General features: G+C 42.9%; 2 protein-coding genes across 6 annotated transcripts in view; both read left to right on the forward strand.

The window, feature by feature from the left end:
• The first annotated feature begins 98 nt into the window (after nucleotides 1-98).
• Nucleotides 99-9,719, forward strand: ccdc141 (coiled-coil domain containing 141). Of its 4 annotated transcripts, none has more exons than XM_058082675.1 (21): nucleotides 99-380; nucleotides 1,125-1,247; nucleotides 1,313-1,504; nucleotides 2,185-2,278; nucleotides 2,358-2,458; nucleotides 2,561-3,097; nucleotides 3,166-3,209; nucleotides 3,297-3,393; nucleotides 3,487-3,606; nucleotides 3,664-3,963; nucleotides 4,036-4,185; nucleotides 4,283-4,459; nucleotides 5,405-5,527; nucleotides 5,595-5,795; nucleotides 5,859-6,002; nucleotides 6,426-6,680; nucleotides 6,760-6,866; nucleotides 6,955-7,126; nucleotides 7,200-7,549; nucleotides 7,651-8,940; nucleotides 9,281-9,719. In XM_058082675.1, exons 1-21 carry the CDS (start codon nucleotides 231-233, stop codon nucleotides 9,450-9,452), a joined length of 4,899 nt encoding a protein of 1,632 aa, XP_057938658.1. In that variant the 5' UTR covers nucleotides 99-230; the 3' UTR covers nucleotides 9,453-9,719. The 4 variants fall into 4 exon arrangements, with proteins under 4 accessions (XP_057938658.1, XP_057938659.1, XP_057938661.1 ...); XM_058082676.1 differs by having other exon boundaries at nucleotides 6,760-6,863; XM_058082678.1 differs by having other exon boundaries at nucleotides 6,522-6,680.
• A 910-nt stretch (nucleotides 9,720-10,629) lies between these two features.
• ttn.2 (titin, tandem duplicate 2) overlaps nucleotides 10,630-12,888 on the forward strand; it is a 179,643-nt gene continuing 177,384 nt past the window's right edge. For both annotated transcript variants that reach the window (XM_058081579.1, XM_058081580.1), the window contains exon 1: nucleotides 10,630-12,106. The gene's annotated coding sequence lies outside the window, so the exon portion shown is untranslated. The remainder of the gene's footprint in view (nucleotides 12,107-12,888) is intronic.

A 12,888-nucleotide genomic window follows, 5' to 3' on the forward strand; every position in this document is an offset into this window, starting at 1 on the left:
CTCAGTGTGACAAGAATGCTGTCTATTTTCAGCTGCAAAGGGTCAGCTGAGGCTCATGTTTCGCACTCAGGAAGGCACATCTACACAGCAATAGAACTCTTCTACAAGTCCTTCTAGAACCTGCTCCTTCTATGTACGAGGTTTTCTTTGAACGCGTTCATGCCAGCCCACGGGAAGTGGCGCCAACGAGGCGATGAAATCCACAAGAATCTAGCCGTTAAGGTCGAGTCATGACGAGCGATGAGGGACTGGACGTGGCAACATGCAGAGGACATGAGGACGCGGTGGTGAATAGGGCAGGCAATGGGAAGTCCTTCACAACTCTCAGCACTATCGCCGTCCAGGCTGGCCAAACGCAGCTCGTCGTGTCTGTCCTCAAGGTGCGTGATGGGCTCAATAGCACTGACAGCTTAGCCTCCACTAAACATTTCATTATCTCAGACAAGACAATACAGAATTTTGCAACAATATGATATGATAAAGGCGGTGGTTAGCTCACAGTCCTCACAGCTAGGAGACCAGGGTTCAATTCCACCCTCGGCCATCTCTGTGTGGAGTTTGCATGTTCTCCCCGTGCATGTGTGGGTTTTCTCCAGGTACTCTGGTTTCCTCCCACATTCCAAAAACATGCTAGGTTAATTGGCGACTCCAAATTGTCCATAGGTATGAATGTGAGTGTGAATGGTTGTTTGTCTATATGTGCCCTGTGATTGGCTGGCGACCAGTCCAGGGTGTACCCCGCCTCTCACCCGAAGACAGCTGGGATAGGCTCCAGCACCCCCGCGACCCTCGTGAGGAAAAGCGGTAGAAAATGAATGAATGAATAATTTGATAAAGTCCTCTCCTCTGTGACATCACAAACGGGTAGTTTTACCACACCTTTTGAAACTGAGCATTTTGAGTCATCCCAAACTTCTTTTGGGGCTCACTTCTAAATGTGCAAACCTCATTATCTGAAACTTTGGCATCGTTTAACACGAGAATACAACATTCTAACTACATTTATAGGTCAGAAAAGTGGAAAAAAGCATAATAGGTCCTCTTCAATGGCCAGGCTCCAGCTCATCCATGACCTGATGAGGACCAGCAAAAAAAAACAAAAAAAAAAACTTTTTGTGTTCCAGAGCGGCTCGCTTGTCCACCTCGAGCTGGTACGAGTCCATCCTGACCTCTGTGAAATCGGCACAAACGAGGAAGAGAACAGAACGTTGATGCAAGAACATGAAGAGCTGATGAAGAAGATGATGGTATAAAAAGACAAGAGTTTGGGTCTGTAAACACATTCGCTTGACTTATTGCTACGTGTCAACAGAACCGGCAAAAGGAAGTTCTGGAGGCGTCAGGAAAGATCAGGAGAAAGAAAAAGAGGCAAGAGGAAGATCAGGAAGTGTACGAAGCCATGGAGACGTGTCTGAATGAAGGATGGTGCCATTTGCTACACCTCCTGGAGAGGCGACAGGAAGTTCTGAGGCTGGCGGCGAGCTTCTACGAGGCGGCGGCACAGGTCACTGGTGACATGTCTTTTCTAAGCGGGACATTTTTGTGTCATGTTGCCCTCACAATATCATGGTTCATTTAATGCTCCCTCGCTATATTGCATTTTTTCAGAAATTAATTAATTAGTGATGGCTGTTTTGTGGTAGACTATGGTCTATTATTAATCTAAACATATTGAAATAATGTAAAATATGCAGTACTCTTGTCACACACATGATCTTGACCTTAAAACTGCATGAAATCATGTAATCAACCACGACATATCCAACATGATAGCGTGGAAAAACGTTCCAGTGGTACGTTTTTGGCTTAGAAATGTAGATCAGATAAGAAGTTTAGAAGAAATACCATAAATTCAAGTCTAAGTTTGCAGCCATCTCGAGTCTCTGCAGCAAAGATGTACAATGTGATGTAAACAATAATAATATGAATGTAAAGTTGACTATAGTCATGTTATTTCAAGTCTACAGGACTCTAATAATGTAAAACATTACAAAGTCATAAACAGGTGTACATGCTGTAACTATGAAAATATTTACATTCATGCATTTATTAACACTGAGTCCTGTATCGCAGATATTAATTTATAAATGAGAATGACTGTAAATAAAATAGCTTATAAATGTGTGAACCCATCTGACAACAGTCACATGTCGCTCCAGTGCTAACATATCCATGTGTCCACAGTTGTCGCTTGGAGTGGATAACTTTGAAGATGCTTTGATGCAAGTGGACTTGAGGTCCGCTGACACGACGCTCGCTTTGGACTCCATGAGGAGAGGTGACGTCGACAGCACATCTCCAATTAGGACACCACCAGTTGATGAAAGTCAATGATGTGGTAATTGTTTTAATTGCAGATGTGCTGAGAAGATCTCTGAAGGTTCTGTTGAGTGGCGGCCAGCTGCTCCATAAGCTCAAATTGTTGCCGCAAACTGACGGCCTCTGCGGGGCACCAGCGGTACTTCATTCTTTAAGCTGTTCAGCACAGTGGAATTGCTGTTGTTCTTTTTTGTGGTTATGACACCATGCAACAAAACCAAATAAAAGGTGTTCCTCCCAGAATTCCCACCTCAACCGGCAAGTGTCACAAAGGCTGGAGGTTCTAATGGAGACTTTGCAGGACCGCAGAAGGACAATGGAGCAGGTGCTCAGATGGCGACTCAGTCAAGTGGGCCATGATGTCACGGTTGGACCAGATTTAAGTCATGATTTTGGATTCAATGTAGAAAGAAGCCCTTTTCCGCCAAATTGCGGAATCAGTCTACAGGCCAAACCTGATTCCAGACCTGATCCAAATCCTGAATCCAGCTCCAATATGAGACAACAATCCCTGTCAGACCTGAAGGCTATGCCTGAATCTGAAGCAAATTCTGAATGTAGATCTGATCCAAATCCTGAAATCAGATCAAAATCAATTCTGAAGCTAGAGTCATTTGACACAAGTCCTAAATCCACGTCAGATCAGAAGTCTGCATCCATATTGGATGAAACCAGAAACATGCTTTCAGGATGTCCGGATCTGTCCAGATCAGTTGTGACTCTGAAATATGAACCAGATGACATTGGAGACTTTGCGCAGGAACCAGAATCCAAAAAGGTACGGTTTGAATAGAAAACTTGACAATAATTCTTGTAAGAGTTTAAATTCTTGTGTGTCTCTCACAGACAGAGTGGGGAGTCTTGCAACAAGAAAAAAGTACATCTACCAGGTCAGAACATGTTCAACTCTACATATAGAGTATACATTTGATGTTGTCATCTCAGCAGATTCATCTTCTCATCTTTTTGTTGGATAGTGGAGGGATCCCAGACATGGCACAAAACACCCACCATGAACTCGTGACCAATCAGAATCAACCACTGCTGCTGAAGTGTCAACAACTGCTTGACAAGGTGACTTATTGCCTTGTAGCTAGGATCCCACTATGTTATTCTGTTCTAGTATGTTTTCTGGTACTGACTGTGTACCAAACTGATGGCTTACAGGTGTCCCAATGGGTGGACCAAAGTAAACTCTTGCTGTCAAAGTCTCATGAAGTGGGAACTCAGCTGTGGGAGGCTGAAGACCTCCTGAACACACACCTTCTGCTGCGTACACAGGCTGAGGTACATACAAGTGCATCCAATGGCAGGTTTTGCCCTTCTCATTGTCATTTCTGACAGACTGCAGGTCAGGACGGCAACAACGCAATGCAGCTCTTGCGGCGTCTGCAGGTTCCATACACGGGATTCCCCAGCAAAACTCAATTAGAGGCGCCCGGTGCACGTGTCTCTCATCTGTCCCGCTTGAGGACTCTGACGGAGCAGCTGAAGCGAGATGGCAGAACCAGGCCAACTGAAGAAGTCCAGCTATCTGCTCGGGTCTCTACAGTACTGGGCGAGGTGAAGAGGCTGAGCGATATTGTGGAGTGTAACATATGTGTGCTGGAAGGCTTTGTGTCCTTCATCAGGGTGGCGCAGCAGGTCAGCACAGCGACATACTTTTAATGTTGTCCAGCAAGTGACTTAACTGTGAGCCTTCTTGTTGTTGTTCAGCTGGAAAAAGACATAAACATCCATAGACACACACTGGAGGGAGAAAAAGAGGAGGAAAATCTTAGTATGAAGACTGGCACATCCTGGCAGGAGACCATGCAGAAGGTCTTCACAGCCCAGGAAGGGGCCAGAGAGTTCATCAGTAGCACGGTAATACACCACCACATAATTCAAAACCATCACATGATGATTTGAATGAATGAGATGAGGTCCAGTGATATTTTGTCCATCCTAATGTTTGAGTCAGGCTTCCGTATCAGGCTTGAACTTGGAATCTATGGCGATGGCGGTGAAGCAAATGGCAGAGAAACTTGGGAAAAGCCAACAGGAAGTCGCAGACTTGCGGCGTGAACTTGAAATTGACAACAGGAAGCGGGGCGAGGACAGAAAGTTCCACAGCAAGTACCAGGAGAGACTTCGTAAGGTGTGTGTGTGGGGACATTAGAGAGACACTGAGGTCAAACAGGAATAAAATACAGTATATGATCAATCTGTAGAACACAGCCTCTAGAGCAGGGGTCTCAAACTCAATTTACTTCGGGGCCACTGGAGCTCGGGTCTTAAAAAAAAAACAACAAAAAAAAATTTATTAAAAACAAAAAAATAAAAAAAACTTTGCTTTGGTTCCAATTTTCTACAATAAAAGCTCTGATAAAACATTCCACTGTTCTCAAATATCTTCATTTTTATTTTTCTACACAAAATAAGATGAAAAATAAACAAATCAAGAATAAGGAAAATCAATCAGTCAGCAATAAATAAATAAATATAATAATAATAATAAAACAGCAAATAATAAAAACTTAAGAAACCACATATAGTTGGTGGGTAGACAAATTATTTTTTTCAGATTAGAATTAACAAAGCATTATTAGAGCCATGTAGAAATGACAAAACACAACTATAGTCACATTTATACTATACTATACTATACTAATATATACTATATAGTATTTATACTATTTACAACATATTGCGCAACTGCAGGGTCTTGAGGCACATGCTAACTCGCAAACTAGAGAGCTAGCGACCTAAACGGTAGCCTTCAAGTTATTTCCTTTAAACTTAATTAGCCAAAAACTTACCACTTCCACACGGATAGGGAGGATAACTATTAACAGTTATTCAACCTTTAACATGAACATTAATCAAACGTAATAATTTTTTCTGGGTACATGATACCATACAGCATCCATATCAAACTTGCGCGGGCCGCACTAACATTAAACTTTCATATCAAGGCGGGGGCCTCAAACTAGTGTCCTGTGGGCCACATTTGGCCCGCGGGCCGCATGTTTGAGACCCCTGCTCTAGAGCCTTCCTTTTGGAATTCTGGATTCTGTGGTCATATGAGTGTGTCTCATTACAGGCTGTGCAGGACCTGGAGGAGGTCTCAAAGCTACTGGACTCCTGCACTCAGGTGGATCTGGGCTCCCATCTGCAAACCTCCAGGCTACAGCAGCAATTTAGACTGGCCAGACCACATTTTGCTGTGAGTGCTGGTCCACATTCACAAATCTTGAATCCATTTTAGTCATCCTTTTTGTTTACTCATTCAGAGACTGGACAACCAGGCCCAGATCTTCTTGAAAGACTGGGATGCCTTGACACCAGTCCAGAACTCCTTACTTCTAAAGGAGGAGCTGCAGGAAGAGGAGGTGTCCGAGCTACGTGTGCTGCATGTCAAAGTGAAGGAGAAGATCCAGCGCTGTCACCATATCCTGGATCTTAGCATCAACTTTCACCTCCTGGCCAAACAGGTGTTGTTGAATAATAATACCAATAATACAAGTAATAATGACATGTTCGTCCTCTTTGTAAAGCTGGAGACGTTCCACCAGTCAGATGCTGCTGGACTTCTATGTGGCGCTCCGAGTGCGTGTGAGGAGACACGTCAACAGATCCATCAACTGTTGACAAAAGCTTTCTGGGTGAAAAAGGAAATTGGTAAAATGATCAGCGACGATGTGAGAGCCTCTTTGTTTTAAAAGCCCCCTGACATGAGTCATCACATTTGCTTAAATACAGTATTCATTCATTCAATCATTTTCTACTGCTTATCTCAAGGTGGTCAACATCATAGAGCTCACGGTTCCATGGGAGGATTGACAGAGATCTGGCAATGAGGATGGAAGGCCAAGGCCAAGGTCTATCTAGCTGAAGTCAGATGCAGAGGCGCATGAAAGTACTTTATATTTGCAAATGTCATCTGTGGCGAATGAACTATAAATGTCATTTTTTGCAAATTTACTGTTCGCTTTCAAAAATAGAACAATGTAACACACATATTTAAGCAAAGTTGATGATTCATAGTCGGGACCCTATCAGCATTACCAGCATTAGCATAATTGACCTTTGAAGATGTAGTTGTGGATTGGACTTCCTGACAGGTTCTGACCAAATTTAGAGTGGAGCAGCTGGAGCACAGTGTGGCATCTCTGTACACTCTGAGTATACCGTGGCTCATGGAAGGATCTTCCCTCCAGCAGATGAAGTCAAATGTGGAGGTTAGCAAATCTTTTGGCAACCAGAAAATGGAACATGACAGGATGAATGAGGAGAAGCGGAACGCTGAGCAGATCCAGGTCGACTCATCCCTCCTTACTGTGAAGAGACAGATGGACAACTTTAGCATACAGGAGCTGGTCTGTAGTCTGTAATAACAAGGAAATAATAATAATAATAATACTGAACAGTTGAGCTCACCTCATTGTGTCCTGCCAGAGTGAGCTCAAGGAGACAGGCCACACCCCTGAAGTGACCACTAAGCATGATGGGAAAGAAGCGCTGGAGGCAAATTTGAAACTCTCATCATCCAAGATGAGCAGGTGGTAACTGACAGTATTAGTCTATTTCCTAAAATGCTAATAAATATATTGCATGCTAATGAATGTCAGCTGGTCTCACGTGATGTCACAGGCAGCGGTCACATGGTGAGGAGAATCCTGGTGCCTCGTCCTACTGCTCCACCTACACCTTCAGGCTGTCCTGTTCACCAGCGGAGGTTGGACGCAAGGTCTACGTCATCTACGGACAACTTGATTCTACCTCGCTTCAAGCCATGCATACTTCTCTGAGTGCATCAGTGCAGGTTAAAAATCTCAGTGTTGCTATTTGTTCATCATGAACATTTGTTCATCTTCTAACTGAAAGTCGTCATGCAGAAGGAACCGGCAGATAGTCTGTTGGAAGAGGAGATCCACCAACAGGATGTGGTGACGGAGGTTTTTCCGTCAAGTGATGATGAGTACGAGTGTGCTTCATCTGATGATATTTCCCTTCCACCACTGGCAGAGACGCCAGAGTCCATCATTTTTCAGGATGATGTGGAGGAGCATTTTTGTTTCAGCTCCAGCAGTATTCACAAAAGCCACTCCCTTAACAAGAACGAGTACAAGAACCAGCCAGAGATACCCGTGACTGGACTTGCCCCTGTTGCAACAAAGCAGCATAAAGAGTCCGGTCAGATGGAGAGTTTTGTGACGGTCCCCCATAGTCTTCAGAGTGATGCAAGGTAACAGAAGGCAGTTTTAATGTTCTTGTCTTAGATCTTTGAAATAGCCATCTAAGCCATCCCGTACTCCAGGTTTATGATTCATTCGTCTCTTTTTCCAGAGAGCTATTTATGTCCAGTTCGTTTCTCAAGAGTCCTCTGTCTCCTGTTCCAAAACAACCAATCAGCACACAGACTCAAAAGACATTCACAGCCAGTGTTCCCCCTTCAAAGTCCACCTACAAGAGCGAAGATGCCCTGGAAATAAGGAGCTCCTCACAGAAAAGTCCAAGTAGTGACGCTCAGCTCATACAAATGACCGTTCCAAAAACTGTACCCAGCGATCAGACCGCTACCTTTTGCCCTTCACCCTCTCAGAATTCAGACTTTGATCTCAACAAGAGCAGGGCTCCTCAACAACGCACTGGGATGCACGTGATTATCCCTCAAACCAAAACGACCTTCCCTCAGGAAGGTCCACAACCCCTGCAGGGTACCTTCCAAGCTGAGAAGACAATAACTCCATTAATGCATGCAAAATGTAACACAATAAAGGGCAGCATCTACAATTGTCAGTCATCTACAAGAAGCAGCTTCATATCATCTCAAGGTCGCACAATGCTAGATATCGGCCCACAGAATCTCCTCAGAGATGACACGATTCTTGATCTTGATCAAGAACCACCCTCCAAGCAAGTTACCCATCAAACCTTAAACTGCCTATCAACACCCAGCAGCAGCGACCAAGACATTCAAGTTATGCTACCACAGGAGAACGACCACCTCAAACACAGGAGCATGGTAACTTCTCCACAAATCAGCACCAGCTTTTTCCAAGACTGTCCAGAGTCCAAACCAGACTTTAGGATTGGTCTTGATCAAGAATTTGGGTCCCAAATAAGCCATAACATGACCAGTGGAGTTCAGCCTCAGATGCTTTGTGGCCGTTCAGAGTGTGAAAGATCACTTTATCAAGATGGACCAGAAGTCCTTGAGACCACAAGCCCTCCTGAGTCACATGACAGTGGTTATGACAGCAGCAAGCAGAGTCTGTATGGTCCAGGAATGACGCCCAACAACCCCTCCCTCCTTGCTGTTACTGCTCTGCCAACAGCGTTAGCACAGAAAGCTAGCTTACATGTCACCACCCCTTTACCACCATCCCATGAACTAACCTCCAAGGTAGACCAAGATATATGCCAGCCCGTGGTGATCCGTGAGGAGATCAAGTTTACTCCTCAGATTCAAGGACCACCCCTTCCAGGGCCACCCCATCCCCAGACCCAGAAGAGGCCTTTTGAATCTGGTCCACCTCCCTTCACCATGCCACTGTCAAAAGCTACTGTCATGGGTGGCATGCCAGTGAATCTGGAGGTGGCGGTGACCGAACACCCAGAGCCCAAAGTCACCTGGTGGGTAGTCTACAACCTGCTTCACACAGGCTAAGATGGGAGGGGGAACTAAAATGTGTTAAAAGGGTCATCACGGGACAAACACATTGTACGGTAACGTCTGTACTGACATCACCATGCGATTATGAAAACAGCTCAAACATGGTTTCAAGAATGTCTATGTGAGCTGCAAGCTAACTTCCTTATTAACGTCCTATAGGTAGAGTTCAACACTTTTAAATAAAAGCTTATGGCATAACTTGAGTTTAAAATCTGTACGGAAACGATGTTCATTATGTCATGTGAGGCTGGACAACATGCAGCCAGACTGACATCCGTCCTGTTGCCACGGTCGCTCCAGGTTTAAAGATGGCCAACATGGGGAGGAGGGGGACCTAAAGAAAGATTGCGGAGAGGTTGAAGGTCGCTGGCTTCTGTCTGAAGTTGTTGACATCATCAGTGATGAGATGACCACATGCTTTGGAACCTGCTGTCTTCTTCTCTGGCTGCTTCTCATCCTCATTGGACTGTGACATCACGCCAACGACTCTTCTTCTCTTTCCTCTTTTTCTTTATCTTCTTCTCTTTCCTCTTTTTCTTTATCTTCTTCCTTTTCTTGTTTTTCATCTTCTTCCATTTTTCTTTTCTCTCTGTTCATCCCTCTTCCTCTTCTTCTATTTCCCTGTCATTACTACAGTTAAATGAGCTGATGTGTCGTTTTTCCTGAAGAATAGCACTATCTGGTGGACAGGCTCTTGAAGTGAAATCCGTATCCTGAGAAAACCTAAACCATGTTGTTTGAGAACAAATCCAAATAAATAAAGTTGTTCATGGTATTTAAAGGGTTACATAGATGTTGGTGATTTTGTTTTTGCTAATGGGTAAGTGAAAACTGTGGATATCAGTTTCATCTAATGAAAGAAATTAGAATTTACACTTAACACCACATTTGTATATGCAGAATTTTTCTCAATTGTTTTGTTTATTTCAGATTTAGGCAAGGCAATGCATATTTATAGACCACCATTAGTACACAAGGCAATTCATAGTGCTTTACAGAAAAGAAGAGTCAAATCCCTTCATCGCTTAAAAGTAATTAATACATTTCCTGTTCATCTGAATAATAATACAATGTATTGTATACTATAAATATGATATAGACTGCATTTTGTTCAGTATATATATATATATATATATATATATATATATATATATATATATATATATATATATATATATATATATATATATATATATATATATATATATATATATATATATATATATATATATAATGTAAAAAATTACGCGTTACGGCGTTAACACATCAACAGCAGTGCAATTCAAACTCCATTTATGTATTTAACACCATTAACAAATACTGTCGTCCGTTCATCTTCGCATCTTCGATGCTTTCACTGATCACCACAACCGACATCTCATTTTTTCGTTGTTATTCTTGTTTAAATCACAATTACATGTAAACTGGAAAGGATGATGTAGTTTTCAAAATACTTTAAACATTTGTACAAAACACTGGTTTACTAGTGCCAATTCTGTTTTACTGCTTTTAGTGAACATGATTAAATGCGGCTCCCATTTACGACACTAGATGGTCACCTGAATGCACCAGGGCAACCGCCGTAGGTTTCCTTAACATTTAATGTTCAACTAACAGTGTTAGCTGATAAACGTGAGTAACCTGGTTATTCCTCATTCCTTCTACACTAGACGCTGTTTGCACCGTGATATTGGGATGTGTTTGGATGTAGCCGCCGAGCTGGTCGCTAACTGCTGAGCTAAGTTAGCCATTGCCACTAATTAATGCTATTGTTAGCATGCTATTTCAGTGTGTTTAGTGTACTGCCTGTAACTGAGATGTTTTTTTTGCTATGCATTTGCGTTTATTTAGCTAACTGCTAGCTTAATAAGCATTGCAGTCGGGTAGATGAATATCAATAATTATTCACAAAAAGGTAAATTCGCTATTTGAGAAGTGTGTGTCAAACTGGTAGCCTTTCATTCCTCAGGACCCAGGAAGTAACTCTCAGTTTCAAAAAGGTTGGTCACTCCGGTCTAAAACAGAAATGCAAAAAAAAAAAAAATAAGTATTATAACTCTTAATGCTCAGTGCATTTTACTGCATTTAGTGATGCTGGGAAATCCCATAAAATTCACTCAAAACATGTGAATTCATCTTAAATGATATGGTGTTTTTGAACGCAAGTCCTCATTTCTCATAAAATAGCTCAAGTCTGATTCAAATAATCTGCTATGAAAGGAAGCATCCATTAATCGTCTGGAACCAGCTGACTTCAGGCAAGAATTAAATAAAGCAGTGTTAGATAAATAGATTTTCAGACATGTATGCTATCACTTAACTTGATTTAAATTTTGGCTCTGACAAAACAGAAATATACATCACCCTGCCCTATAATTTGTCTTTCTTTCAATAAAAATATGGTAAAATGGGTGTATTTCAGACATGGTGAGACATGGTGATTAATCACCATCAATTAAAATAGTGATTAATCTGATAAAAAATTTCAATCATCAAAAGTTATAATCTGTTAAGTTGTTTGGGCCGGTGACACAACTTCCGCTCATGATGTCATCAGAGGTTCACCTGACCAAGTCACCTATGACCCCTTTTGCTTTACCACACCACCTCTGTCTCGTCCAGTACAGTCTAGCTGAGTGCATTAAAATGGACCGGAGGCCGGTAGAGTACCGTGAGGTATCGTAGAGTCAGTGACCAAAGGCCCTTACAAAAGGCTATCTCAATGTGGGGGATGTGGGGTGCTTTACAGACGGAAGCAGCTGTCAGTCCAACTTGTATAAACGTGACCCCTCCCGACACCCAATCCCGCAATGAGGTCTTGCCGGCTGGCCAATGATATGCTCTGGCCGTGTGACATCATTGACGTATAAAGACCCCCTCCCGAGCACCCAGTCCCTCTGAGCAGGCTCAGCGTTCCCGGCCCGGACGCCTCGGCTGGAGGGAGCGCTGTGAGGAGGAAAAACAAAACTACACGGCTAAGAGAGCCTGTAGTTTTGTTTTTTTTTTGTTTTTCGAGGCTTGAGGTTCGCTTCTTTTTGCTTTGGACTGTTGGACTAAAATCGGATTTAGGACCTTTTGGACATCCCCCTGACTCCCCCCCCTTCCCCTGGCATCCGTGACTGACAGGTAAGTGTGAGTGACGTTTGACTTTTGACCTTGTGGACCTTCGTGGCCATCAAGCAGGTCTGCGTGGAGGCCGTGATGTGTCATCCCAGAATAGCTTCAACGCTCCAATGACTTTTTAAGGGAATCAGCCGCTCACTATCGCTTACTGCACATGCTACCTGTCAATCAAGCTGAGGTGTGGCAGGGGACGGGGGGCTATTTTTAGAGTCTGGTGTCACCCCCCACCCCCCATCCCCTATTTATTTTAGATGAGAGACAACAGCTGCAACTTTTAATAGCACATTTTATTTGCTGAATAATGTAACATCCATCATAGTTGTTATTGCATTTTCTTTTTTCATCAACATATAAACACTTTTCAGTCAGTTCATTAAAACCAAGTTGTTGTTTTTTTTATTCTTGTCACTTGTTCTGGTCCATGTTCTGGTCCCTGCTCAGCAAACAGTAATGATGATGTGATTATCATATTAAGTTATTTTTCAAAGAAAAGCATAAAAAGATGAGGGTTTTTTGTCTAAATGCTGAGTGGGAGAGATGATTACATGTTGTCCTGCCCACATGCCTGAACCGACCAATTGGAGGAGTTCACACCTGAGTCCAGTGTTGGAATAATAATAATTATAAGAATAATAATAAAAAGTAATTTTAAATCTGCTCTGAAGATAATCTGGAAAGCGCTCCTCCAGTCCCATCCCCCCGAACTCATCCCAAAATAAACCTTGAGTCTGGTTGTCAGGCCTGCTGGTCATGACAAAGATAAAACATCACCAGGAATGTCTACC

Source organism: Doryrhamphus excisus, chromosome 9 (assembly GCF_030265055.1).
Source record: "Doryrhamphus excisus isolate RoL2022-K1 chromosome 9, RoL_Dexc_1.0, whole genome shotgun sequence".
In the NCBI taxonomy this organism is placed as follows: domain Eukaryota; kingdom Metazoa; phylum Chordata; class Actinopteri; order Syngnathiformes; family Syngnathidae; genus Doryrhamphus; species Doryrhamphus excisus.